This window comes from Hippocampus guttulatus, chromosome 21 (assembly GCF_054856545.1).
Source record: "Hippocampus guttulatus isolate MCC_2025c chromosome 21, RoL_Hgut_1.0, whole genome shotgun sequence".
Taxonomy (NCBI): domain Eukaryota; kingdom Metazoa; phylum Chordata; class Actinopteri; order Syngnathiformes; family Syngnathidae; genus Hippocampus; species Hippocampus guttulatus.
Window position 1 is genome coordinate 6972491 of NC_141281.1, and position 25100 is coordinate 6997590.

Genomic DNA, 25100 nt, shown 5'->3' on the forward strand with positions numbered 1-25100 from the left:
TCAGCTCTGCTTTGCTCTTATTTGGCAAACTGTGCAAGAGACAGATTGAGAAGGGGTGCTCAGAAATACCTTTAATACGCTTGAGTGTGTTAAAAACGTGTGAGAGTGATGAAACAATATTTATAAATGTATTGTATGGTCTCAAACAGGATAAGCAGTTTACTTGAGGAGCATATTGCTGGTTCATTGTAACAAGTTAGTTGTAATAGTAGTGAAAGTAAAAGTGACACATTGTAATAACAAGGCAATTACATTTGATATATTTGTTTTTGAATTTGAAGTATTTTTTAATTAGAGTCCACTACAGTACAATACTGAATACAGTAGTAACAGTTTTTGTTTACAGTGGATGAAGTGTTTTTTTTTTAATGGGCGCGGCGTTTGGGTCTTTCTACCAATCAACTGCAGTCTTTTAATTTTGTAGGCGGAATCTGCCGATCCCCCAACCAATCAGCGCTTACCATTCTCAGCGCGTGGAGAAGTTAGCACTCGGGTGCCAGTCTGGTCCGGAGCCACGATGGATACAATACCATGCCTTTTGATCGTCTTGTTTTCCTTAACTAGGATACAGGAAAATAACGGTAACTACTCTTAACCTACTACAAGCAGTTGTTCTCGCTGTTTTCCACATGTTTCCACTCAGTTAGACTGTTGCCGGCTCCGCGATAGTGCGGAAAATCTCTTTTGTTCAAGAAAACCCAAGAAGCGGAGTGTGTCAAACTAAGATGGCGCAGGGTCGCTGGCTAGCCTTCTGCTGCCTGACTGTGGAATGTTTCTTGTCCGGGATGGAAAAAAAGAAACGAAAAGTGACTCTTGGCTTTAGGGGCGACTAGAAAAGCTCATGGTGGAAGTTGTAAGCGTTTTCTTGCTGCCTGTTTTGGGTTTCGGTCGTGCAAAGAAGTACGTCCGGAGTGTGTCCAGTTCCTCAAACGCAAAGTTGGCTGCATCCCTGTGCTGGATGTTTTGTTTGCTTATTTGTCAAGCTTTGGTTGCTCATTTACTTTGTGGAGGAACGTGTTCTTTGGAAGTGCCTCTGGCAAATATTTGAACAAATTACCAGCCGGTATGAATGTCATCGCCTCCTCCTCACCCACCCTAAGTTTACCGTTATAGTTCGATGCGACATTGTTGGAGTTCACAATTTAGTGGAAATACACTTGTTGACATTCCTGACTCGTCTTTTAAATTTAGATTCACGAATCACATTTGTTTAAACACTTGGAAATTTGAGCGGTAGTGGTTTGAGTGAGAACCAAGCAGCGTACCAGTGAGAATGTAGATTGGATTAATTTACGTTGTTCTCATTCGGATTTATTATGTGGAAGACCCTTGCGGGCGGTTGCGTCAAATAATGCCATCATTGCCGCATTAACGTGACTTAATCCGCTTGGTTGACATGCATCTGCTTAATAATGTGCTTACTACTCAAAGCACCCATGTCACCTTTTGCTGCTGTGGAATTTGGCGTTTTCGGCGCTGGTGTTGCTCCGCGTGTCTTTTGAATGGAAACGGGCTGCGGTTGCAATTGAACAGCGCACGCCTAATGCACCGTACAGAGAATTAAAAAAGAAAACGCGGGGAAGAAGCCCGAGTCGTGCTTAGTTGCGGTGGTAACTACCATGCAATTCATACTCAACAGTTTTAAATGCCACCCATCATTGATTTATCCGCATCCACTATTGTTGCCATGTAACACACCCATTTGCAGCGTGTTGCTGCTTGGCTAGTTCATTAGTTAATGTGCATTCCGAGAAAAAAAGAGGTCCTATCTTAGGGGAACATCCTATAGTGAGATTTTCTGACTCAAGCGTTTTCTTTGTGCGTCTTCCCTTTGTGTAGCTTGGGGAGCCTTATCATGAGTGGAAGGGCGCATGCTTTTCACGCACAGCATCAATGGGGGCTGATTACATCCTCCCCATGCTAAAAGCAGAGCGGTGTCCTCACATAACACCCCGCTGCCTCAGAATTAGGGGCGGTGATCGAATTGATATGTTGGCTTTAGGACACTTGGAAGAGGGAGCAAATTCCACATTCTTTGTCCTGCAATTGGATTTTCACGGCGTGTGTCCATTGTAAAGGGGGGGGGGTTGCATTCTTTACATTAGTCAGGAATCTACTACCCCCCACCCCCATTTTAAACATATCTATCAAATCAATAGCTGTATATTTTATCAGAACACTGAAACATTTCCATTCCCTTTAGTGCTCCTAAAAAGAAGGAAATGTGCCCCTGCAGATTCCACGCCTGTTAAGCGCAGCATAAAGGCTTATGCTTGTCTTCGCGCACAAGCAAAACAGCCACACACATCCACACGCTGGCACCGAGCTAAATTAGGTGGTGTCACGATTGCGAATAACATCCTAGTAGTACCCATCTAATAGACTGTGTCCTTGTTCTCTGTTACCCTCTTCTCCCTCAGCCTCCCACCCCTCAGGCTCATTTGTCTGTTCAACATCACATGATCCTCCCCGCGCCCCCTTTTCAGAAAAATAAATAACGGTCCATGACGGGCGAGGATGTCGGGAGATCCGTTTGGGAGGTTTATCTTCGCTTCAGAGTCGCCACTGCTTGTGAGACTCCATGTAAGGGGGGGGGGGGGGGGGGGGGACCTCCAAATTTGAACCAAATTCTTTGGATGAGGCCGGTTGAAGTTTAAATTTCGACACTTTAAAAAAAGAGTTGCAGGGATACAGTCATCACATTTCCACGGTCATGTGTATCTATTTTGACTTCAAAATGGCACCGCGAGAGTGGCTGCCTTTCCAGCAGCTCCTATATTTTGTTGTTCTACTTCTTCCTTTCATAACTTTGCTGCTGTGAATTGGGAATTTCTCCATTGCGAGACTAATAAAGGTTTTCTTATCTTATCTTATCTTATCTTATCAAGCAAGTAGAGCGGGACATTTGCTTGCAAAATAGTGGAACTGTTAATGCATACATTTCAAGGACTTAGTCACACTGTGGGTTTCGTAGTTTGAGCTCTGGCACTAATGTTTTATCTTTATTCTGCGAATTGGATGAGTGACCTAAAAACAAACAGATGGCCATTTTACCTCAATTTTACCAATCTAATTACCGGACTGAGATGGTTTGTCATGTTCCCGCTGTTACGACCGATACAAAGGACTGCAAACAGTAAAAACAAATGAATTGCAATCCGAGTGTGACAGAGGAGTCACTATTCTACATCGGTGCGTTTTGGGGTTGCTTGAGTGGAACTTTTCTTGTCTCGATGTATATTTGTGAAATCACACAAGATGCATAAGATGGGGACTTAAAGTGATGCACGTTTTTACTACACCGATAAAGCTTGGTGCCAAATGTTTCTGTGTGAAATGTTGAGTTGATCTCATTCTCAAAAGATCATTTCTCTGATTTCGACCCGCCAAGTCCATTTTGGTGGATTCGGGAGTCTGTTCTTGCAAAATTTGGTACCCATATCAAGAAAATGACATGGGTTGAAGTGATGTCTGGGGCCACGGGCCAGGTGTTCCCCAGTTACTGATCCAAATGTGAATCTTCTCTTCCAGCACGGAAACAAACGCTGAGGCAATGGACTTGTCACACTTGCATCACCGTTTCTGATCCAGTGCCATTCTGGCAGTTTAAAAGTGATAACTCTGTCAGCTCACGGTTTTCAGGATTTCAGAGCTTCTTGGGGCTCGGGCGGCCGCCTCCACGTTTGACATGCAAGAATGGACACTCCAAAATTTCAGCTGCTTCTCCTGAATCGCTATTTAGAGTTGACTTTCATCAACACTGTGCAGCGTTCCTTCCTCTTGCCCGCCCGTCGATTGTCCTGCGGGCTGCCACCGAACGGTACGAGCAGCAGAGCAATGCAAAGCATTCCTGTGACCCTGGATGTCCGTTGTCCCGGCCCAAGGAACCACAACTAATTTGGGAGGTTGTAGCTGTGCCACCAGCCAGTCGATTCAGAGGCACCAAAGCGTTAATGAGTAACACCCACACTCTGCTCTTTTTATGGAGGGAACGGCAAATCGCAAGCTCCAATTGTAAAGGGCGAGCGTTTTCTGGCAGATTGGATACGGAATGAGAGATACTAGGAATGAATATTGCAGCTCCGTACAATAGAAATGACAAACAACAGTTAAAATGAATTTGATATATTCAACAAACGGCAAATCTGCCTTGGAGTGGTGTACTAGTCGAGATCAAGTCGTTATTGAAGACAAATTGATTTTCAAAATAAATTCACCCCCCCTCCCCCGAGTAACAAAACCAGAGTTGTTTGTTGTCATTTTGCCGATTGTCCACAGCTTGCAGACAAACTCACAGACACCACAAAGCCTGCCTGTAAAAAGGCATTTGCCCAGACTGATGATTCAACGTATCTCATTGGCAGACGCTCGTCAAAGGCTCATTTGTAACTCTGTTCTGTCTGAACACGCATGTCGACTACACATAGTTTTGTTTCATCGTGTGCTTATGACTAGATCGGTTCTGAATTCGGAGGAGTAGTTCTAGATTGGTCACTGCAGAAATGTCTTGAGGAGTTGGTCCATCTCAGATCTTGATCAGATCAGTCGGTGCAAAATCCATCCATCCCATTCGGTCATCGCTGACCTCACCCCCTCTCCAAGCCCGAGAAGAGGAGGGGGCAGGAGCAAAGAGAAGACGCGGCAGTCAAACAGGCCAAAGTGTAGTTGGCAAAGAAAGGGAATCTCTGCAATGACATGTTAAAACGCTACACGCCACGCTACATGGCTGGGATGTCGTCAGCGTCGGAAATTACGGAATTTTGTGACAACGTGGAGACAATGTCATTATCTCGGTGTTCATGTTTGTTTCCCCGTGAGCTTTTTCTGATGTCAAATAGGGACCGTGGCTCAACAAAGGTTGTTGTCCGGCTAACTGTGCATATATGAACTGAACTGAAACAGCCCTACCGAACCGCCTCAACAATTTTCCAGAGCCGTTCCACCCCGAGTGTGTGATAACTGTAATTACAGTTACAGCCTTTTTTTTTTTCCTTGGGAAGGTGCTGTCTATTTCAGGGAAGCGTTTATTTGTCTTAAGTGGATGATTCACCTCGCGGCTAATTAGGACACAATGGCTACTAAGGGTCCTTTGTTCTTGTCAACATTTTCCGACTCGACTGACCCAGAGGACTGTTTCAAAAAAGAATATTGCACCCTCCCGACCCCATCCCCCATGAAGTCACAACAAAGTCTTAAATCAAGCCACACTCTTTGTCATACTACGAAGAGGATTAGGCACACATTTAAATTGTGGCTGACGCAGCGTAGCCTCAGTTGCCCCCGTCCGTCTTTTGGTGTGTATGGTCAGCATGGTGGATGTCGGCTCTGATATGTGCACTCACCTGTTCTAAAAAGAGGTGAGGAGGCAAAGAATATTTGCAGTTTGTGGAGTTTTTTTTTACTTATGTGTACATGTGTAGGTTCACGCAGCTGTCAGGCCATTTAACCTTTTAATCAAACTGCTCCATATTCATTAGAAGAGCGCGCCAGACAGATGTACGCCCTGATTCCCCTCCCATTCTCAATTTCTATGGCTGTCCTTATCCTTTTCTTTGTTCCTTTAGAAAAAAAAAACCTCACATAAAGCTGACATAGTTTCATCTGTCATGGTAAAGCAGGTGCAGCTGTTTTCCGAAGGGCGTGTGGCAAAATCTGTCGCCGCAAGCAAACACTGCAAAGAAATGCAAGTGCGCTGTAAACGTTGTTTTGTCAATGCATTTTGGGGATTTTTTAGTGGTTGTCGCTTGTCAGTGTAGCAGCAGCGCACACATTTGAGTAAAACGCACATCTGTTATGTTTCTTCACTGTGTTAATCTTATAATTGTCTTGTTAGTGCCAATAACGCGTCCCGGCAACTACTATCTGCAACAAAATTGCAAATTCTTTTTTTGGGGGGTGGGGGGCGGTCTCAAAAGGTGGTGTTGATGTATTACGATTCATTCGAACGATGGAGATTGTGTCAAAATCATGAAACGATGTAGGGTGACTAACGACGTAAAATGTGTTTCTACCTTTTGACGCTGTCATCTCATTTACCTAACGATGATGTCACCAACAGGAACAACTGGGAGTGAAATCAGCCCCCCATGATCCGAACCTGAAATTGATTTCCAGTTACCCGGTGTCAAGGACAGTATCTGGCCCTCTGAACCAGTTCTAGTGTGAGACACAATTTAGTTGACGTCGCACCGCTCAGCTTTGGCTCTCGCAAGGACAAACAATTCAAAGGGCACATAGCCGCTCTCCTCTTCTTGGCCCCGCGCACAGATTTTGCAAGAGCACATCTGGTGTCGACAAAGAGCCGGCCGGAGTGGAACGGCGAAATGGGGGCTGGGGGGTGGGCAGGATACGGTTTGTGGGGCCTTGACCTATGGAAATGACTGTCAAAGGTGAAAGGTCTTGCTGGAAGAAAAGGGGCCCAATGCATTAGCTCGCTCACACACGACTCCCGTGAGTGATCTCTGGAATGAGATTGGGGCGGGGGGCAGGGCAACAAGCACGCAGGAACTACTAAAATACACAAACTGGATGCAGGAAGTTCTTCGATGCAACAAAGGGGGAAAAGATGACGTTTGAGTGCTGTAAAACCTGTATTCATTCAGTATTCAGACGTTGAGAGCAGCGATTGTCCGCTGCTGTAACGATCACAATTATTCTCAGCCATACTGAGATCGCCGTTGTTTTGAGCGCCAGGACAGTAAATATCTATATTTTTTTCAGTTCTCCGGGAAACGGGGTGCATTGGTTTCCAAGCCAAAGACTTTGGCGGCTGCCACGTGAGCTGGGCGAGAGTACAGCAGGGAATGGTGTTAAATTTAGGAGAGGTGTTTGAAATGTCATACGCTGCACTTCTCGCGGAGCTCAGGGAAGCGATAGCTTTGAACATTTAGAAATCTTTTTAAGCGCCTCCTGTCAAAAATTGGGCTTTTAAGTTTTTCCAAAAGAAAGCTTGAAAGAGGACTTTGATGCGTCTCCCCTTGCCAGTCTTTTGGGAACTTATTTTATTCTTCAAAACAAATCACACTCTTGTTTGAAAAGATGGCGCCTCTACATTTCAAGAGTTAATTAACATGCAAAAATCGAGGGAAAAAAAAATTATGTCAGGTTACAATGAACCGAGGACCCGAGTCCTTCCCTTGACATGTACTTTGTGCAATCTACAGTGTTGTAATCGCTCTTAATTATCGAACCAAATTTCAAGATAATCTCTTGTGACTTTTTAAACAGCGACCGGAATGATCTTGGCCCTCGTACTGCATCGCATTGGTGGAATTAAATTCATATCGGTCCATGAAATATGAAACATAAGCAACTTAGGTTTGCCTGGAAGTTGATTACAGGTAAAAATGTTCCTATCAAGGTGACAGTGACCCAAATTTGTCATGACTATCATTCGTATACTCCAATGAATATTAGCAAGAATTCATCTCTAAAAGTTGTCATTTCATTGGAACATTTAATTTATTTTCCTACTCTGGTCCCAAATTCAAGTTGCTGCGGGCCACGATGAATAAAGCAAGTCGAAAAACCTTTTACTTGATGTACAGGACGGCGAGTTTGGAACTGGACAGGAAAGTAAATAAATCCGTTTTTAGAAACTATGTGTATTGTCAGGGAAGATGGGTGAGCTTTGCTGGGTGGAGCAGTAATTGCCACAGGAAATCTGAACCGGAATCATTTCTTGCCAAATGCAAGTCCCACGAGTCACTCAATGAGTCACGACAGAGGAAGCAAGATTAGTTTGCCCCAAAAAAAATATCCACAAAATTCTAATCTTGGTAACTCTTGACAACGGCATTTGATGTACACGTTCTCAAAACAACTTTTTTCTTTGTGTGTTGATTTCCGTTGCCACCTTGCACTACCTTAGCATAACACAGAGACGACATACGCAAGCATTAACAATGCTACGGATTAGTAGCAGTTAGCGGTTGTGCACCGCTTGATGTGGTTGACCGACTTACTGTAATGTGAGTTTTGTGAAAAAGAGCAAACTGCTCAGAGCTCTGGTTTTGACACCGAGTGACTAGCATGAGATTGTTTCATCACATCAAGTGATCGTAAGTGAGGTTTTTTTAGTCAGGTGGTTGACTTTATGCCGGCACCGTGGTTCTCATGTGGAGTTACAACATCCTCGGGGCCTTCCAACTTTCAAGCCTGGGGTGTTATTTCACTTTTCAGTATGAAACTGTCAACATTCACACCGAAAATTTACATTTTTTCCCCCCCGTCGGTGGTCTACAGTGAAGCCTCCGTAAGTAATCATTTTTGCCCCCCACAACACCTCCATTTTTGGGAAAAGGCGATATAGAATGAGCCACTTAAGACAGGCGGGCGAAAGCTTGATGTGACAGAAGGGAGAGATTTTAGGCGAAGCCCCACTTTGGCTTTTACTGCTCGAGGATGTCGAGATAAAACGCGGTTCAGCTGCTGACGATAGCTTTAGGTTCCATTGTTGCCTAGCTACCGCTGTCAAATTGTTCACGCGGAAAAGACAAAATAGTAGTAGGGGAGGGCCACGAGCAAGTGTGAGCGGTCACATTATTGCTGTACTTCATGTCGTAAAAGTGTGCGTAAATTGAAAATGCAGTCGTGGAGTCTTCCCGTGATGTGTTTTTTTACGACTTGTGAAAGCTGCTTTCTCTTCGGGATTCCCCACCTTCATCATAAAACTAATATCGCTTTACATGGATGCCACCGAACTGCCGCCGTACACAACACAGGATTTTTACTCTTGAGTTTTCAAAACAAAGTGAATAACGCAGTAATAAATTCCAAGCTTGATGATGGAACCGCTTCGTAGCATCCATCTCCCCTCTGGCGAGCCCTGCTCGGTGACTGTAGCGTTTGTGTACCACTCGCTCCCTCCCACGCTCACGTCACTTCTTTTCTGTCCAGCGCTCAAACGTCGCTGCCCGCTGATACCGCGCGGATGTCGCCATGCATTGTCCGACAAGTGTGTGGACAGGCATGAGAGAGTTTTTCCCGTATTGCTCTCGGACAATACGACTTTCGGAGCCCGTTCTACATCCACAGATACAGTCCAGCTTTGTGGTCTCTACAGCTTTCCCAGTAATGTGTATTCAACTGTTGGGACGACAGTGACGAAATCTTCTCGCTATCCTATTTGTGATTTATGTTCAGGTTAAGAGGGTTGTTATTTTCCACAGGCTGTTAAAGCCATCTTCCTCTGCTAAGAATGAATAAAGCTGTCGTCTTGGCCCTCCCTTTTTCTTCACAACGGCATTTTCATCGTCTGAAAATGCAAACATTTGAAAGTGTCCGACACGGATGGGGGGAATCGAATTTTTTAGAACACTGCTGACGTTGTTATTTAACTGTACGCTAAAATCCCAAATTGTAGGCCACCTGGAGGGTGCGCGCTGCTTCTTACGATCTGGATTATTATTCATCATTAACACGAGTCAACGATTGGTGTAATTCCCCACACAATAGAATACATTTGACATCACTTTTATTAATGATGTCTCACTGAAGTGAAACAATTGGTCGTCAATACGAAGCTTTATTAGCATCAATTTACGGGTGATTGAAAAGGGACTTTAAGAAGAGAAAATTGAACGCACAATTTCTCCGAAGCCGGAAAAAAAAAGCCTTGGGCGCAGGGGAGCAAACTTTTTGCTCCATGTTTTGTTTGTTTCGTCTGCCTCCCTCACTGGCGTCGTTCAAAGCTTTTGTCTTAGATTAAGTGAACTGCATTGGAACTGAGACTGACCTTGCCTGTCTGCCCTTTCATATTTCTCGAAGGACTTGCACATTTGAACTGGAGCGTCACCGTTCAAGTCCCTCTGTGAGGGGCGGGGGAGATAAATTGAATGCCGTGGACCAATAAATGGCAGGTACATGTTGAAGGGCTGTTAGTCTGTTTCAGACTACAGTCCAGGTGCCCTTCAGCTAACGTGGATCATAAATACTTTGTTGTTCCTTTTTTTTTGTTTGTTTGTTTTGTTTTCTGTTTCATTGACCGTATCGCTTCCCGAAATTTGACCCAATGCATGAATTTGAGAAAAGTGCCGCTGTGTTTGCTTGACGCAGAAACCGCGTAAACCGGGAGCATTCCCAGGTGTTTTGGCGGAAGTTATTTTGTTGTCTAGACTGCTGTCTGCGCATGTTCGTCTCTTGATGCGAGAGACAGAATTCTCTTGTCCTGAGGTTGAGTCAGAGTAGATCAGTGTCATCTGGCTTTTATTTAGCTGTCTGGTGGCTTGAGGTTAGTTTTTTTCCTTTTTCCTTTTTCCAGTGACCCGCCCATCACATGCAGCACACGGGCACACAAATACTTGTAAAAAAAAACAAAAAACAAAAAGGTCAGTCTGGACTTCACCCTCAACGCAAGCTCATTTCCAGGACAAGGAAGTCTGCTGGTAGATTAAATAATTCCTTGACTGCCAACATTTCTTTTTTCTTCACATTTTCTTGGAGCACCATTTTGCAGATGTCTCACCAGAATCCCGCTGGTGTCGTTTTCATACTGCTCCTCTTGGCGACCATATATCACAGACTATGCATAGTCTGCCGGGTTAATTATTTAAAGATATTGTCCTACTAGGTGCGTTGTTTTTGTTTTAACCTAGTCAGCCACGACTGATATATCAATGAGCTACTGTCTAGTCTGTGCTCGGGGGAAGGACACTTTAAGGATAATGAATAAATGAGGCCATGTCGACATGAATCCAGTCTTGGCAATAAGAGACCCGTATGTGTCGAGTGCATCACAAAGGACCTGCGTATGCCCGTGGCTTCCCAATTGGCTTTGGAGTAGTGTTGCGAAATCGTTTTTTTTTTTTTCCCCTTTCTATTTCTGTCCCTGCATGCAGTTCAGTTCCAATTTGAAAGTTTCATCAAAATGACCTCAAAAATGTTGATGATTGTGTTACCGGCTACATCGTGGAAGTAAAAGGGTCCAATCAACCCAGCGTTGGAGACGACTCACTAAACCACCAGCGTCGGAGGCTCTCGTTCAGCCTCAAGAATGTCCGCTGGGTTTCATTACCCCCCCCCCCCCCCCCCACGTTTGACAGTTGTGTCAGTTTACCCGACCAAAGAGATGAAAGACCCGTCGCTGCCGAACCGCTAATTTCCCCGAGAGCCGAGGGTACGCTTGTCAATAGTGGAGGAGTGATTCACACTCTTTTCCCTGGCTTTGTGCGAGCACCTGCGCCAGCATTTTTTTCATCAGTGGCGGTAGTAGCAAGCTTCCACTGCCTGGTGTATCAAGAACAGACTCTGTTTCGAGAAACTGGTCATGTTTATTTGACTGTGGAGCAGTTTGACGGCCGTAAAGCTTCCGAAACTGGAGCCGAACCGCAATCGGGGACATGAAACGTTCTTGCCAGTCAGCAATTTTGCAATGCAGCGTCCCAGTGTCAATTCATGAGCCGTGGGCAAGGTTATGATGTGCCTACAAAAACTGCAAAGGCGAAGCTGTCAATCGCTGATGGCCTCGCGTCTGTTCCAATGATATCGGAAAGGAAAACGGGGGGAGGTGGGGTGTAGTGCATTTTAGGACAGCTGTATTATACTTTGTGTTAGGATGTTACATTTTTATTTGAGAGGAGACTGAGAGCAGGAAGACACCGACTGCTGATGCACAATCCAGAATGCGGAGTATCATTCCGCCGTGTGACAGCGGGAGCTCGTGTTAACCAAGCGCGGTTGTGTCGGTCACTCAATCACATGAAGCATGTCCAAACGGATCCCACAAGTGTCCGTTTGGTACGGAGGCCTGGACTCACATCAAAACGTTCCATCTTCTCCACTCCCACGTTCTGGGAGTGCCTCGTGGGGGTGGTCTCGGCTCCGTGTTAATATCTCGGGAGTTTCGAGTTTCGTCCCAGATTGGAGTTGGTGCTGCGTGGCCGCTCCCAACGCACACCGGTGGCTACGGGTGGGAGTGTCTCACCCCTCACGATGTGATTAACGGCAAAGCACATCCTATTAGATCGACAAAAAAACAATTTGGTGCTCCCCTTACAGTTGCTGTTCTGTAACTGAGTGTGGGGTCCGTCTGACGGCGCAAGACTCCGAGTAACATCAAACATTCCGAAGGAGCGTGCTGTGGTACAAGTGCAATTTTACTGACGTGTCGTCTCATTCCGTCAAGGAGTTTCCATTCCCTAATGTTGGCAAAAGACACTTTTACCTCATTTGTAACTCATTTCGCCCTGATTTTTTTTCCCCCTCCAGCCCTCCAGTGTCACTGCGAGCGCTGCAGTGCCAACTCGAGCTGCACAACAGATGGCGTCTGTTTCGTCAACATCCGCAAGACGGGCAACACCTTGACGACGGAGCTGCGCCAATGCGTTCCCGAAAAAGAGCTGTTCCCGCGGGATCGACCCTTCATCTGCGCCCCATCCTTCAAGCATGACACCGGCCTTTATCCCATTTGCTGTACCACCGATTATTGCAACAAGGACCCTGACCTCACCGTTTTCCCTGGTGAGACCGCACGTAATTCTTTGAATATTTTCAAAAGGAACTTGCGCTTGCACTTGTCAGTGTCTTCCCAGAGGGCTTGGACTGCGCATTCAATGACTTTTTTTTTTTTTTTTTTTTTATCCTGCATCCGCGTGTTTTCTTGCAGTCCCTACTGCAAAGACTCCATCTCTGGGACCCGTGGCTCTTGCCGCAGTGATTGCCGGGCCGGTGTGTATCTTCTGCTTGCTGCTGGTTTTGGCATTCTACGTCTGCCACAGCCACCGGGGGCTGGGGGCCGGCGGAGCAGGGCCCCACCATCACCACCACCACCACCGCGTGCCCAACGAGGAGGATCCCTCCATGGACCACCCTTTCATCACCGTTGGAACGACGCTGAAGGACCTCATCTATGATATGACCACCTCAGGTTCAGGATCGGGTATGCTGCTACTGACCTACTCATTTTTTGTTTGTTTGTTTGTGGGGAAAAAACAACAACAACAAAACAAGAGTGATTATTGTGCACCAAACAAGCGACTGCTCTGCTTGGAAGAGTAATTGGATGCAGTTTGGTTCACTTAAGACCAAGTGTTAAAATGATATCTCTTTGCAGCATCTGTAATTCTTGTTTTCTCCGGAATCAGACACTGGTCAAGAGTGTGATGCTCCAACCCTGAATCAGCGTTTTGGATTGATTCGGACGATTGGAGTTTTGGTTTAATATCACATTAAATCAAGAAAATATAGTTGATTCATTGCAGTTAATGCCACACGCGAGGTTGAGGTGGCTTCTTTTTTTTTTTTGCCACTTAATCAAGCAAATGTCTGACATTAAACTGCAGCGCCAGCCACAATTTGCCGTCAAATGATGCAGAGGAATGTGATTTCAACTTTCATTCTTCATTGTCTGCGCAACCCCTGCATAACCACAACCTGCCCTCATTGTCGGGAATGCAAAGACCCAACGCAAAATTGAGAAAAGGGGCATTCGGAGTGAAACACTCACTTTTTTTTTTTTTTGTTCTTTGTGGCCTACGGTTATATAATGTTGATATGCCTCTGTGTGTATGATATGCATGTACTCACACTTGACCAGGTGATCGGTTATAAGCTAATTCAGAGCATAGTTGCAGTATTTACACTTTCTCGGCATAGGCAAGACTCACACACTTGTCTGTTCTGGCTTCAGTCGTCTCTCTGTGGAGAGTGTGGCACCTCTCGCAGGCTGCCAAGAGTGCGCTTGCTTCCAGTCCTTCAAGCTATTTTACACCATATTGCACAATGTGCAATTGTGCATGCGACTGGTGCAATGTGGCAATGTGAGGTGTGGGCTTTTTTTTTTTCTTTAATTACTTTTCACAGTCAGACTGTGTGTTTTTATGTCTGTTTGCGTGGGGTCTCGGTATCAGCAGAGGATTTGAAATGAATTCTGGTGTTCTGCTTCCTTCTCAGCAGTTTGCCAAATTCATTATTGAAGCATGTGAGCTGGATAAACATTTCTGAGGTTTAATTTGCGAGCCCAGAAATGACATTTTTCACTTTTTCTCGATTTTTTTGTATTTATTTATTTATTTTAACATTCACTTATGTTACCGTTGATGTTAGCATTTTTTTTTTTTAAATCTGCTTTATCTACAGGCCTGCCTCTTCTTGTCCAGAGAACAATCGCCAGGACCATCATCCTCCAGGAAAGCATAGGGAAGGGGCGTTTTGGGGAGGTGTGGCGAGGTAAATGGCGTGGCGAGGAAGTGGCTGTAAAGATTTTCTCCTCCCGGGAGGAGCGGTCTTGGTTCCGAGAAGCTGAGATCTACCAAACCGTGATGCTGCGACATGAGAACATTTTGGGCTTCATCGCCGCAGACAACAAAGGTGAGCTACTCCCAAGAGTTGGCTCGCATACTCGTCTGAGACGCTTACGTGTTCAAGAACAATATCACTATTTTAGAGAGGAATAAAAATGTTGGAATGTTTGATAGGGTCCCATAAAGTGTCGCAATAAATTCAAGCCGCCTTAAAAAGAGTTCCTTCTGACAATGCGATCATCTGCAAATCGCGTTGGCAGCTCGAATACAGGTGAGCCTTGAGATTTCCGTCTACAAAGGGAAATGGTTGCTCCAGGTGAAGCCGCGCAGGCGGTTGTTCGGCGGGAACGGGCAGACTCGCTAGACAGTGTGGAGGAGTAAAACTCCCCAGTGGAGACGCAGCAGACATCAACAGACTGTTAAACATCCGCAAGACGCGCACAGACATCGGATGCAACAATACGCGTCTTTGGCCGCCGCGCCGTTTTCTGAATACGGAATTTCGAAAACAAAGACGAGAGGCAACACACAAACACCGACCGGCCTGCCGTCGAGAAGAAACTGTCGCAGTGCAGTGCAATGTAATCATGGCTTATTATTCCCTCCACTGACCGCCCGTGTAGATGGGCCTTTTGAGACAATGAAAGAAAAGAGCAAATGTTGTGTGTCTTCAAGGCTGAGTCTTTTGTTCAACCCGACCTCAGAAAAACATTTACGCGTGCGCACAAGGCACTGTATGCGCATTAGATCCCGTTCTTTTTCATTTATTTATTTTATTAGTTACCCAGTTTAAAAAAAAAAACCTGCATGCTATTACATATTCCCTGTCAAATTCTACAGGCGTAATTTTTTTTTCCCCCTGGGGAGCCAAGTCGCAAGATGGCCTTAGGATACGCGCCAGCTATCGGGTTCTTGTGTTTAATCCCATCAATTCTGAATTCCACAGTTTTTTTTTTTTGCCAGGCCAGCATAGTGAGCATACAAAGCGCGCACATCTGTTACGGAAAACCGATTGACCTCCAGTTTATTCCCTTTTTATCCGCCCGTCCGCACAACATATGTTGTCATAAAATAATAGAATTGCATTATTATGACACAGTACAATAGTCAATGTCGATTTTGAATGGCACAAAATGCAGAGTCTTTTCAACCCGTGGCTCACCTTATTCAAATCTTTGGCTGGCATTGAAATGCGCCATTAGCACAGTGTGAACTCGTCTCCTTCTTCCTCTTTCATCTCCGAACGTTCTTTGGCAGTCGGCAAACAACTTTTGGTGTGGATTAGTGCCCCCCCTGCGTCTGCTACACAGCGTTGGGCAAATATTCGAGGCATTTTCCCGAAAACGTAACCGGTTCCAAATTGTCAGTGGTTCTCAAACTGAGGTTGAAATGTTTTTACTTGTATTTATTTTTTTAATAGTCATTCATATGTCACAAGGGTAGTGAATGTTTAGTCGGCGTCCCCCTGTGTGACGGGGCCCCTGGATTTAAGGTATTTTGGGGTATCGCTGTAAATTTGGGGGATTCTGGACATCTGTGTTTGTACGCGATTCGATAAATCTCGTACGTTTTTATCCCTCTCTGTAGATAATGGGACCTGGACTCAACTGTGGCTGGTGTCGGACTATCATGAGCACGGCTCTCTGTTCGACTACCTGAACCGCTACACGGTCACCGTCGAAGGCATGATCAAGCTGTCTCTGTCCACCGCGAGTGGCCTGGCCCACCTCCACATGGAAATTGTTGGCACGCAAGGTGAGAGTGGCGATGAATAGCAAGAAAAGTGTCGAAACTCTTCAAATGACCCCGGATCAAACGGCCTCCTTCAAATGGATGGCAAAACGAACATATCACAATGCCTACTAAACCTTTTAACAAAAGCAAGGCTGTCTCATGCTTTTGTACACTTTCCGTCGAGCCCGGAGAGAGAGAAAATGAAAATTACTCAAAATAGCATCAGTTTGTACCCATTACCTAGGACGGAAAATTGCCTCAGCTACTGCACGCACAAATCGGGAAGGCAAACTTGAACTTGCCTGAGGCTAAAAGCTGCAAACTGAAGAGCCTCTCCAGCTGTCAAAAGACCTGTTTTGTACTTTGCCACAGCAAGTATTCTTGGGCGCAGTGGTAAAGACTCAATATCCAAAAATCAGAACCACATGAAAAGGAAAATCATTTCTCAGCGTTCCAAACACAAAGCGATACTTCCAAAGCATTCAGCACTACCCAAGCCTTTAAATCCCACTAAACCCCTCAGCAAATGAACTGTGTGACATAATACTCCATGTCGTTATTTACAGACTTATTTCACATATTCAAAAAGGCTGCGGGTGCCTGCGAAACTATTTGATCGGAAAAACATTCACGACACTCGCCAATCTTTCCAGTGGAGGATGTCCTGGCGATTTGATTTCACTCCAAGGTCGGACTTTGCAACGCAAGGCAAAGCACTTCAATTAAAAGCTACACGTCGGGACTCCGAATGTTAAACACCGCACGCGTTTGCCGGGAGTATCTCTTACATTAGCGATAACAGCCTGTGGAAAACAACCCCAGGGTCAAAAGAGTAGCGTGGAAAACAACAGGGTTTTATAACGTTCCTTTGCGCACGTGAAAACACTTTGTCAGGTCTTACGAACCGGTAGAGACAAAACCACTTTCATGATTGTCGACGTGAAAATAAGCAGAGACGTAAAGAGCCGTATTTCCGAATCGATCGGGTTTCGGCCAGCGAGCATGACGCTTTGGACTCTCCCCTGCAGGCAAGCCAGCGATCGCTCACCGAGACCTGAAGTCAAAGAACATTCTGGTGAAGAAGAACGGAACCTGCTGCATTGCAGATTTAGGTCTCGCTGTCCGGCATGACTCGGCCACCGATACCATTGACATCGCTCCGAATCACAGGGTGGGAACCAAAAGGTAAGTCGGCGCCGCGTAGGCGGGCACCTCGCGAGTTTGGATGAGTGCTGGCACGTTCGTTGATCCATTCGTACCTGAGGCGGACTCGCTCTCACTTTGAATACGGCGTAAAAACCTTAAAAACTTTTTTCTGACTTTTGTGCTCATCTTTCGTCACTTTCAGTACATAATCGGCATTGTCACATGTCCGTCTTCCGTTATTGTTGTCAGTCCTCCCCGTCCAGATGGTGGAACTTGAATGTCAGTCGCTGCCCAAACCACAAGAGATAATTGACAGAAGAAGTCGCTCAGGCTCTCGCGGCTCTAGTCGAGACTCATACACAAATGCTTTTTGACTGAGCAGCCAGCCAAAAAAAAAAAAAACCCCCACTGAAGATAGAGACATCCATTTTGTACACTTGCGTCCTATCGTCATTCTCTGTGATTAAAAATCTGTCAGTTCCACTCGGGAACGAATAAAGCTCGTTCTACCATGTTTATTTGGAGAGCCCAACAAACAATCGCTGTGAAAGGCTCTTTAATTGTAGTCATAATTGATTAGACCGATTGCAGTACCTCAAGGGGAAATTCAACGTACACTCTGCAGCATATTTTTGTGCTGCGCACCGCACGGGAAACCAGATCGCACACATGCAAGAAGATGATAGTTTGTTTTTGTTTTTGGTCCATTATGGGACTCGCACAGTCGTCCAGCGCTCAATACAGTTCATTGTCCAGAAGGGAAACTTGTCTTGCAGACAGACTAAAAGACACTTTCTAGCACTAGCGGTCAATTAATTTTTAAAAGACAATTTCAGAAGAAAAAAAAAGCACACCAGACACACAAGGCCATGACAGATTAAAAAAAACGAAGACGCACAGGCTGATGCATTGATTATACTGCGCCTTATCAGTTAGGGCATTGTGCAAATTGAGCAATTTTTATTGGAGTCTCTGGTCCTATTTGTCCTGTTTCGGTGTTGAAGCAGGCGTATTGGATGCTTGGTGTTCAGCTTTTTCTTTCCGGTGGCCGGTTCTTAGTTTGGATACGACTGGATTCTTTTCATTGACTGAACTGCTAATGGTGCCATGTATTGTTTTCAGACGATAGATGCTTTTCTTTTTTTTCCAGGTATATGGCGCCAGAAGTACTGGATGACTCCATAAACATGAAACACTTTGAATCCTTCAAGCGAGCCGACATCTACGCCATGGGATTGGTCTTCTGGGAGATTGCCAGTCGCTGCTCCATGGGAGGTGCGATTGCGGCGCAGGGTTCACTCAAGTGACTGGAAGATTGACAAATTGCCTGGCTGAATGGTGGATAAATGGAACAAAAGAGTGCAGTTATTTGTTGAATTATTGATGCCTGCATTATTAGGGACAGGGCCAAAAAGCGTAGCAGGCAAACCACAAGAGTGGGGATCGGGGGTGGGAGTGGGGAGGGGGGGGGGCCGCATGCAATTTGACCTATATTTACAAAAAAAAACCCAAAACATATTTTTTTCAGGAATCCATGAGGACTACCAGCTACCATACTATGACCTGGTTCAGTCAGATCCATCAGTGGAGGAGATGAGGAAGGTGGTTTGCGAGCAGAAGCTTCGCCCGAACATTCCCAACCGCTGGCAGAGCTGCGAGGTAGTACGAATGAGTGCATTCCCAGCCGACATATTTTCAGATAGCGGATGAAATTCATCAAAACATTTTAGGACGTTTTACTTGATTCCTGTCTTCTTCTCAATTTTAATATTTTCAGCATGAAGCTGTGAGTGCAACTTCGAATGCTCAAAATGATTTAGTTATGTTAGACGGTTTTCGTAGAGAATGAGTATTGTTATCTCTGTGTGTTGCTGCACCGTCAGTGTTGACTTATCTGTTGCTTCAAGCGGTGGTTCTCAGCCTTTTGGGGTCCTGGAACCCCTGCGTAATTTTTTTGAACGGTCAGTCGAGGAGGAATACTACTGCATTTCGGGCTACTCCGTCAGAGAGTTGCAATGAAGTGATGAAACTCTGTTATCTGTCCTCTCCGCAGGCGTTACGTGTCATGGCTAAGATCATGAGAGAGTGCTGGTACGCCAACGGCGCCGCCCGACTCACGGCGCTGCGGATCAAGAAGACCCTCTCCCAGCTCAGTCAACAGGAGGGAATCAAGATGTAGAACGCAAACAGGCACGCAGACGCATTTCTGACTGGCATCCGTATCATTAGCATTACATTCGTTCTCATCGACATTCGGCGATTCGTTCGGTTTTCCTCTCCTCCGGATCGGGAGGGAAACGCAGAAATGATTTCTCTCTTTCTCGCCCTTCACTCGCCAAACGGTGAGTTTTGCATTTAGAACCTAAGACATTGTCGGCGCGTTGCACACCCAAATCCACCGACGGGCGGATCAACGGTTGAATGTGATGAAGGGACGGCAGTGCCCGAGGAGGGCAGTAAAAGTGGACGTAAAAGGAAACCTTCACCCGTTTTTCCTCCTTGTTCCTTCACTCATGAAAGGAAGACTCTCTTCAAGACCCTTTTGGACAACGGGAGTCCATCCAGACGGGCCTTCATTGCTCAGACATCCTCAGGTAGATCCAGCAGCAGACAGTCGGTTGGTATCGCCCTGAGAGACCGCTGAGCCGCCTTACATGTTCATCCTCGCCGCCTCATTTGTGTATTTGCGTTTCATGATTCACTTCGCTGGGCTGTGAGCGACTCGCGTTCATCCAATGTACGTTTTTCTTCTAATGTGATGATATGTCACATTAGCCCAATCCACGGGGACCATTTACCAACACAAAAGGCGCGTTCTTTAACGAATGTCACAAAAGTGCTCCCGCAAGACGAATGCGTTCTCGTCTCGGGTTTAAAAAGCGTTGGTTTGACTCGACCGTGGAGAAATGCACAGCGCGGATAGTTGTTTGTGGCTGCCCTAGTTCGTGGAAACTCATATGCTCAAGCTAAATTATGAGGAAAGAAGTCCTTTGTGATTCTTTCGAAAGCATTTTCCTTGTACTGGGAGCAGCAAAATAAATCACTGTCTGCCATGGATGATTTAAAAAAAATGGCTTTGAAGCTCAGCCATGATGAATAGTATTTGAGTGTCATTATTATTCATCATGGGTGTCGGGGTGAGTAGCACCAAGGACTAAAGTATGGACCGGAGTATTCAGACACCCTCTGTGCGGTCCGGTCAAAATTTTCTGCAAAATTTCTCATCGCTACTCTGATCTTGCACCTGGTTTTGATTTTCTTACTGATGTATTATATCCCCGTCTCCCCCTTTGTATTATCATGGAGATGTGAAGGTCAGTTTAATTTATTGTGGTTTCTTTTCTTTGGAGTGGCAGGGCATCGTTTTCTTCTTTTGAACACTCAAAACTGGACGTGATGACCTCATTCACTCGTGGCAAACATGCTGCATCATATGCAATTTAAAATGTGTATTTTCTATACTCTGCTCAAGTCACAAACAACAACAACAATCAGCTGCCGCCATGCCTTCCAGTCCAGCTGTTACCGGAAAGTGCCAGTGCTTTAAAAAAAAAAAAAATCATTGATGCATGCCAGCTGCTGCGCAAAGCATTCGTTTCTGCCATGTATGCAGCTGTGTATGTTTGCGTGACAGAGGAGGCCGAGCATACAGTCGCTCGTACTATGCACACCCAAAAAAAAGTCCCGAAGGGAAAGGAAAGATCACGTCACAGCGCTAACAACAACCCAGCCTCGACCCTCTGGTGCCATTTCATGACCTGCCCTCACCTCGGCCAACAACTCTACAGACAGCTCGTCCTCCCCATTGATGTTTTTCTTTGTCCAGGGACAATCAGCATATCACAAAAACTTTTCAAACGCTTCAAAGAATGATGGACGTTACCCCGAGCAGAGAATCTAAATTCCATGCTCGACTTCTGTTTGTGCAGCAGTGCGGGGAGTGGGGGGGGGGGGGGGGGGGGGGCATTCAAGACATTGCCCAACCACATTTAAGTTTCAAAGTAGACTAAGCCATAGCTCAATGTTGTGTGTGTGTGTATCATCCTTGTGAGCTAAAAGTTTAGGGACCAATGACAGGATCTTTTATGTACATATGCGACAAGTCATGAAAACTAACCGCAAGAAGAACACCTGATAAAAGTTGTTCACTGTTGCCATCAAAATCGTCCCTTCACAAGTTTCAAAAATCGGGCTCCAATGGAAATTAATTTCGGGTCCATATGCAGACTCATACGTTCATGTCAAGAATATGGACTAAATGCTGAAATGGCTTTTGAAACTCCAAAAGTCAAGCGGCTGAAATAAGATTCATGATTGCGCTAATTCTACCTCTGCCCTCGTTTTGTTGTTTCTTTGTTTTTTAGCACGTTTTCAGAAAAACGTACGGAATATAGAAATATTGATGACAAACCTGATGTGAAAAAACAAGGTATGTTTTAAATCTGCACCTCAAACACGTGAAGGGACACAAAGCCATCTCTGGTTAAAATTTGCGGGCGACCAGTCCAATTTTGCGAGGGGATGCCGGTAAACCGTACAGCCCAAATCACATATAGCACCTGGTTTCGCTCTTGGTCGGACTCGTGTTTGTTCTGTGGCCAATTTCAATGGTGGGATATGTTTGCATTTGCTTTTTGTGTCAAAAGCCATTGTAATGCAGAGACCAAAACATCAATTTCACTACAACTTGTTACATGGGCATTCAAAATCCCGCAACCATTCACGTTCACTTCGACCCCCCCCCCCCCCACACCCCCAAACCCCCTCGTGCTTGTCCTCCAACCCCCTCGTAAGCTTTGTGACGTATTGACGTGTCGCCTATATGTACGATACACTTTCCTTTTTAACGATGAGCAATTGAAAGATTTGAATGGACTTTTTTTTTTCCTCCCGAAGTCGAAAGTCACAGGCTTTGTCGGTTACGCCCTTTGTCCCTGATTGGTTGTCCTTCCTCCGGCTTGGTGGTTTCCTAAAATTACATGTTGAAATGATCCCCCCCCAAGTTGTCCTTGGAGTTCTTATCAAGCGTGTTCATCGGACATACTTTCCAGATCACCTAAAAGAATGCTTATGGCCTCGATGAACTCTTGGTCTGGGTGATTGGCAACACCTGAAAAATTGTAATTTGCTCTGTCGAACTGAAAAAGGTTACCGGCGAGAGCGATGGCCTGATCTGCTCTCGCCTCTGCAAAACAGAGCGATCGGTGGTGTCGGTGGAATAATCGCAAAACTTAAAGCGGGACTGTAGCTGTGCGGCTTGTTTGTTTCATTAGCAATGTCATTTCTCTGGGATTATTACTTAAAACTAAACACACACAAAAAGACAGAAACTGCAGCACCTCTGGTATGTCTCAACTCTGATATCTGTCATTCTTGTCTTAAAAGTCACCAGCAGCCTTGTACTTTTTCTTTTCAAAGCCCAAGGTGACCGACTGTACAAAAACACAACATTCGAGCTCCTTGTCTTCATCCGGCAATTTTTTTGACGTCCTTGATGCTTTGTCGCCTCTCTTGTCATTCCGTGAGCTCTAATCTCATCGCTACCAAGGGCCACACTTCACTGCAGCTTGCAGCTCAGCTCAGGATTCACTCGACCGGAATTACTCATTTGGATTTAATTCTTAAATTACGCTTGAGACAAACGCACATGCGTAAACGGGGATAGTATGTTTTGAAACACTTGGATGGATACTGAAACGCTCATCGCTTTGATCGGCCAATATAGGCGCTTTTAAAATCGTTTTTTTTTTTTTTTGCTCTGTTATAAAAATTTAACAAAACACTAATGGCCAAAATATTGTGAAAGAGTCAAATCTGCATTAGAATCGTTGTAAGCGTTAAGAGACCAAAAAAAGAAGTCATTTTATTCATTACTTATTTATTTTTAACTATTTTTAATCTGCAATTAATTTTAATCTGCGATTAATCTGCAAACGGAATATTATTCTGCCATATATTGGAATCGACCTGGGCCTCAAAAAAAATCCATACGGGTCAAGCCCTCCTTCAATTTGTACTAAATTAAAAGTCACTTTTTAACATCACGGTTCACTTTTCTATCTGGTTCAGTGAGCTGTGATTAAACCGATTCCTGTCTCTTCGAGGAAAAAAAAAATCTGTTTGCGATTCCGATTTAGCAATCAGAGGGTGCGAGCTGCCTTGTCTGAGCGACTTGGTGTCTCCCAAGCCTGTCAGGTATACCGCACGTGTACTGTATGCCTTTTCTTGGCGAGTAGCCGTTTTCCTGCTCTAAAAAGAGGGACACCGAAAACTATGCCAGCAGCTCTACCACCTCAGACCATAAACAGCTGTGAATGTATCGAGCCAGCAGCCGAGCATGAACGACCAGTGGGAGCACAACCCGCGTCACGACGTAAAGGTCACGGCGGCAGCGTGCGAGCGCGCAAATATCCGCAACACTGGTCGTCCTCTCTGTCACTCTCTTTTTTTATTTATGCAAAACAACCGTCAGAGCATCGTCCGCACAGGTTCGTCGATTTAGTTTCAATGCTTAGGTGATCCACACTGTGAAGAGGACGAGTTGCTCGGAAAACGGTTCAGGAAACGAGCAAGTTGTAGCCCACCGCTCACCTACAGGGATTTCAATGTTACACAATGAGAAGGCTTGGGTCCAAAAGTACTCGGAAAGGCTGCAGTGAAGCTCTTGTGGCGTGAAAAGTAGCAGGAAGCTTGATTACCAATGTTTCTTTGTTTGTTTTTTGTCATTAACTTTTCAAATGTCAAGACTGCACGCGATTGTCCATTCGCTTTGTAGAAGTCATCCTGAAACTGAACATCATCATCATAACCGAAAAAAAAATATTTGAAAAAAGAAAATACCTCCATTTTAAAGACCAATGTGTTTTACCTCACTGTAAATATAGTCTCTATTTGTTTACTCCGATTTGTTTTTATTTCTATGAAATGCTTAAGAAATTAAAGAGAAGTTTGATTTTCTTTCTTCTACGGCTTTTTTTTTTCGTCGCGTGGCATCGTGTTGTGTTTTGTGAGTCCAAACATTGACGGAACGTTTCCACGTTGCCACTCATGCTCTGTGTGTGACCCATCTCGGTAGTGTTGTTCGACGTGAGCTGTACAGTTTAAAAGTGCTTTACAGATGTCAAGCCCCATTTCTGAGCTCTGCTACAAATGCCTTGTTCAATATGCTCTTTGTCTTAAAAAAAAAAAAAACAGAAGTTGGAGGAAAAAAAAGAAGTCAATGTGGTATTTGAGGAGCTCTCCTCGCCACATTGACCCCTCTTGGATTTCTAAACATATTATCTTGACCTTTTTTTTATATAGTGTGTACAGATGAATGAGAGTTCATAGGAACTAGAGGACTGAAACATGTTAACTTTTAACATAGCTGGAGTAGAAAATGGCGTGAATAAAGAATGTTTCACTACATTGGTGTTTTTATTTGTCACAATGGTGTATTAGCATAGCTAAGATCAGTGTTCAGTGTTTACAACATTTTAGTCGACCACCTGTCATGAATCTTTTTTCTTTCATACATTTCTAGCTTTTCTAACATTGTGAACTGTAAATGCCAATTTAGCTCATCGGGTGCAGCAGTCATTCGCTGAAAATTTGTCGTCGACAGGCCGTCATGAGTGTCAACGTGCGGTTGGGAGACGGATGGCAGCCAGTGGCCATGATGGCCAGGACCAGCCTGGCAGCACACCAACAGTTTGGGGAAAATTATCATATTTTTGCGAAGTAGAATAACTTTTGAGGAAACAGTGACGCTCCGTTATATGTGCAGTCACGGTTGATGTCGTGAGATGCTTTAAAAACAACAAATATATATGCGTGTTCACTTTTCAATCACTTAAGTCGGTTTCCCATGCTATGTCCCCTTTTTAAGCTTTAGAGCAGGGGCGTCAAACTCAGTTCCCGGAGGAGCCGCTGTCCTGCATGTTTTCCATCTCTCCCTGTTGCAACGCACCTGATTCAAATGAACAGGTTCAATGTCAGGCT

General features: G+C 45.0%; 1 protein-coding gene across 2 annotated transcripts; it reads left to right on the top strand.

Moving 5' to 3' along the window:
• Window positions 1–510: 510 nt before the first annotated feature.
• Window positions 511–24896, top strand: tgfbr1b (transforming growth factor, beta receptor 1 b). Of its 2 annotated transcripts, XR_015098996.1 has the most exons (10): window positions 511–581; window positions 12208–12459; window positions 12605–12877; window positions 14077–14307; window positions 15828–15995; window positions 17003–17159; window positions 18271–18395; window positions 18649–18779; window positions 19174–19714; window positions 24724–24896. XR_015098996.1 is itself a non-coding variant. In XM_086101883.1 (9 exons), the coding sequence occupies exons 1-9, from the start codon at window positions 518–520 to the stop codon at window positions 19297–19299; spliced, it is 1527 nt and encodes a 508-aa protein (XP_085958009.1). In that variant the 5' UTR covers window positions 511–517; the 3' UTR covers window positions 19300–20175. The 2 variants fall into 2 exon arrangements, 1 of the variants encoding a protein (XP_085958009.1); XM_086101883.1 differs by lacking the exon at window positions 24724–24896 and having other exon boundaries at window positions 19174–20175.
• The last annotated feature ends 204 nt before the right edge of the window (window positions 24897–25100 follow it).

Coding starts and splice junctions, on each gene's coding strand:
- tgfbr1b (XM_086101883.1), top strand. CDS start 518: ATGGATACAATACCATGCCTTTTGATCGTCTTGTTTTCCTTAACTAGG. Junction 14,308..15,827: donor CATCGCCGCAGACAACAAAG/GTGAGCTACTCC, acceptor CCCTCTCTGTAG/ATAATGGGACCTGGACTCAA. Junction 15,996..17,002: donor GGAAATTGTTGGCACGCAAG/GTGAGAGTGGCG, acceptor TCTCCCCTGCAG/GCAAGCCAGCGATCGCTCAC.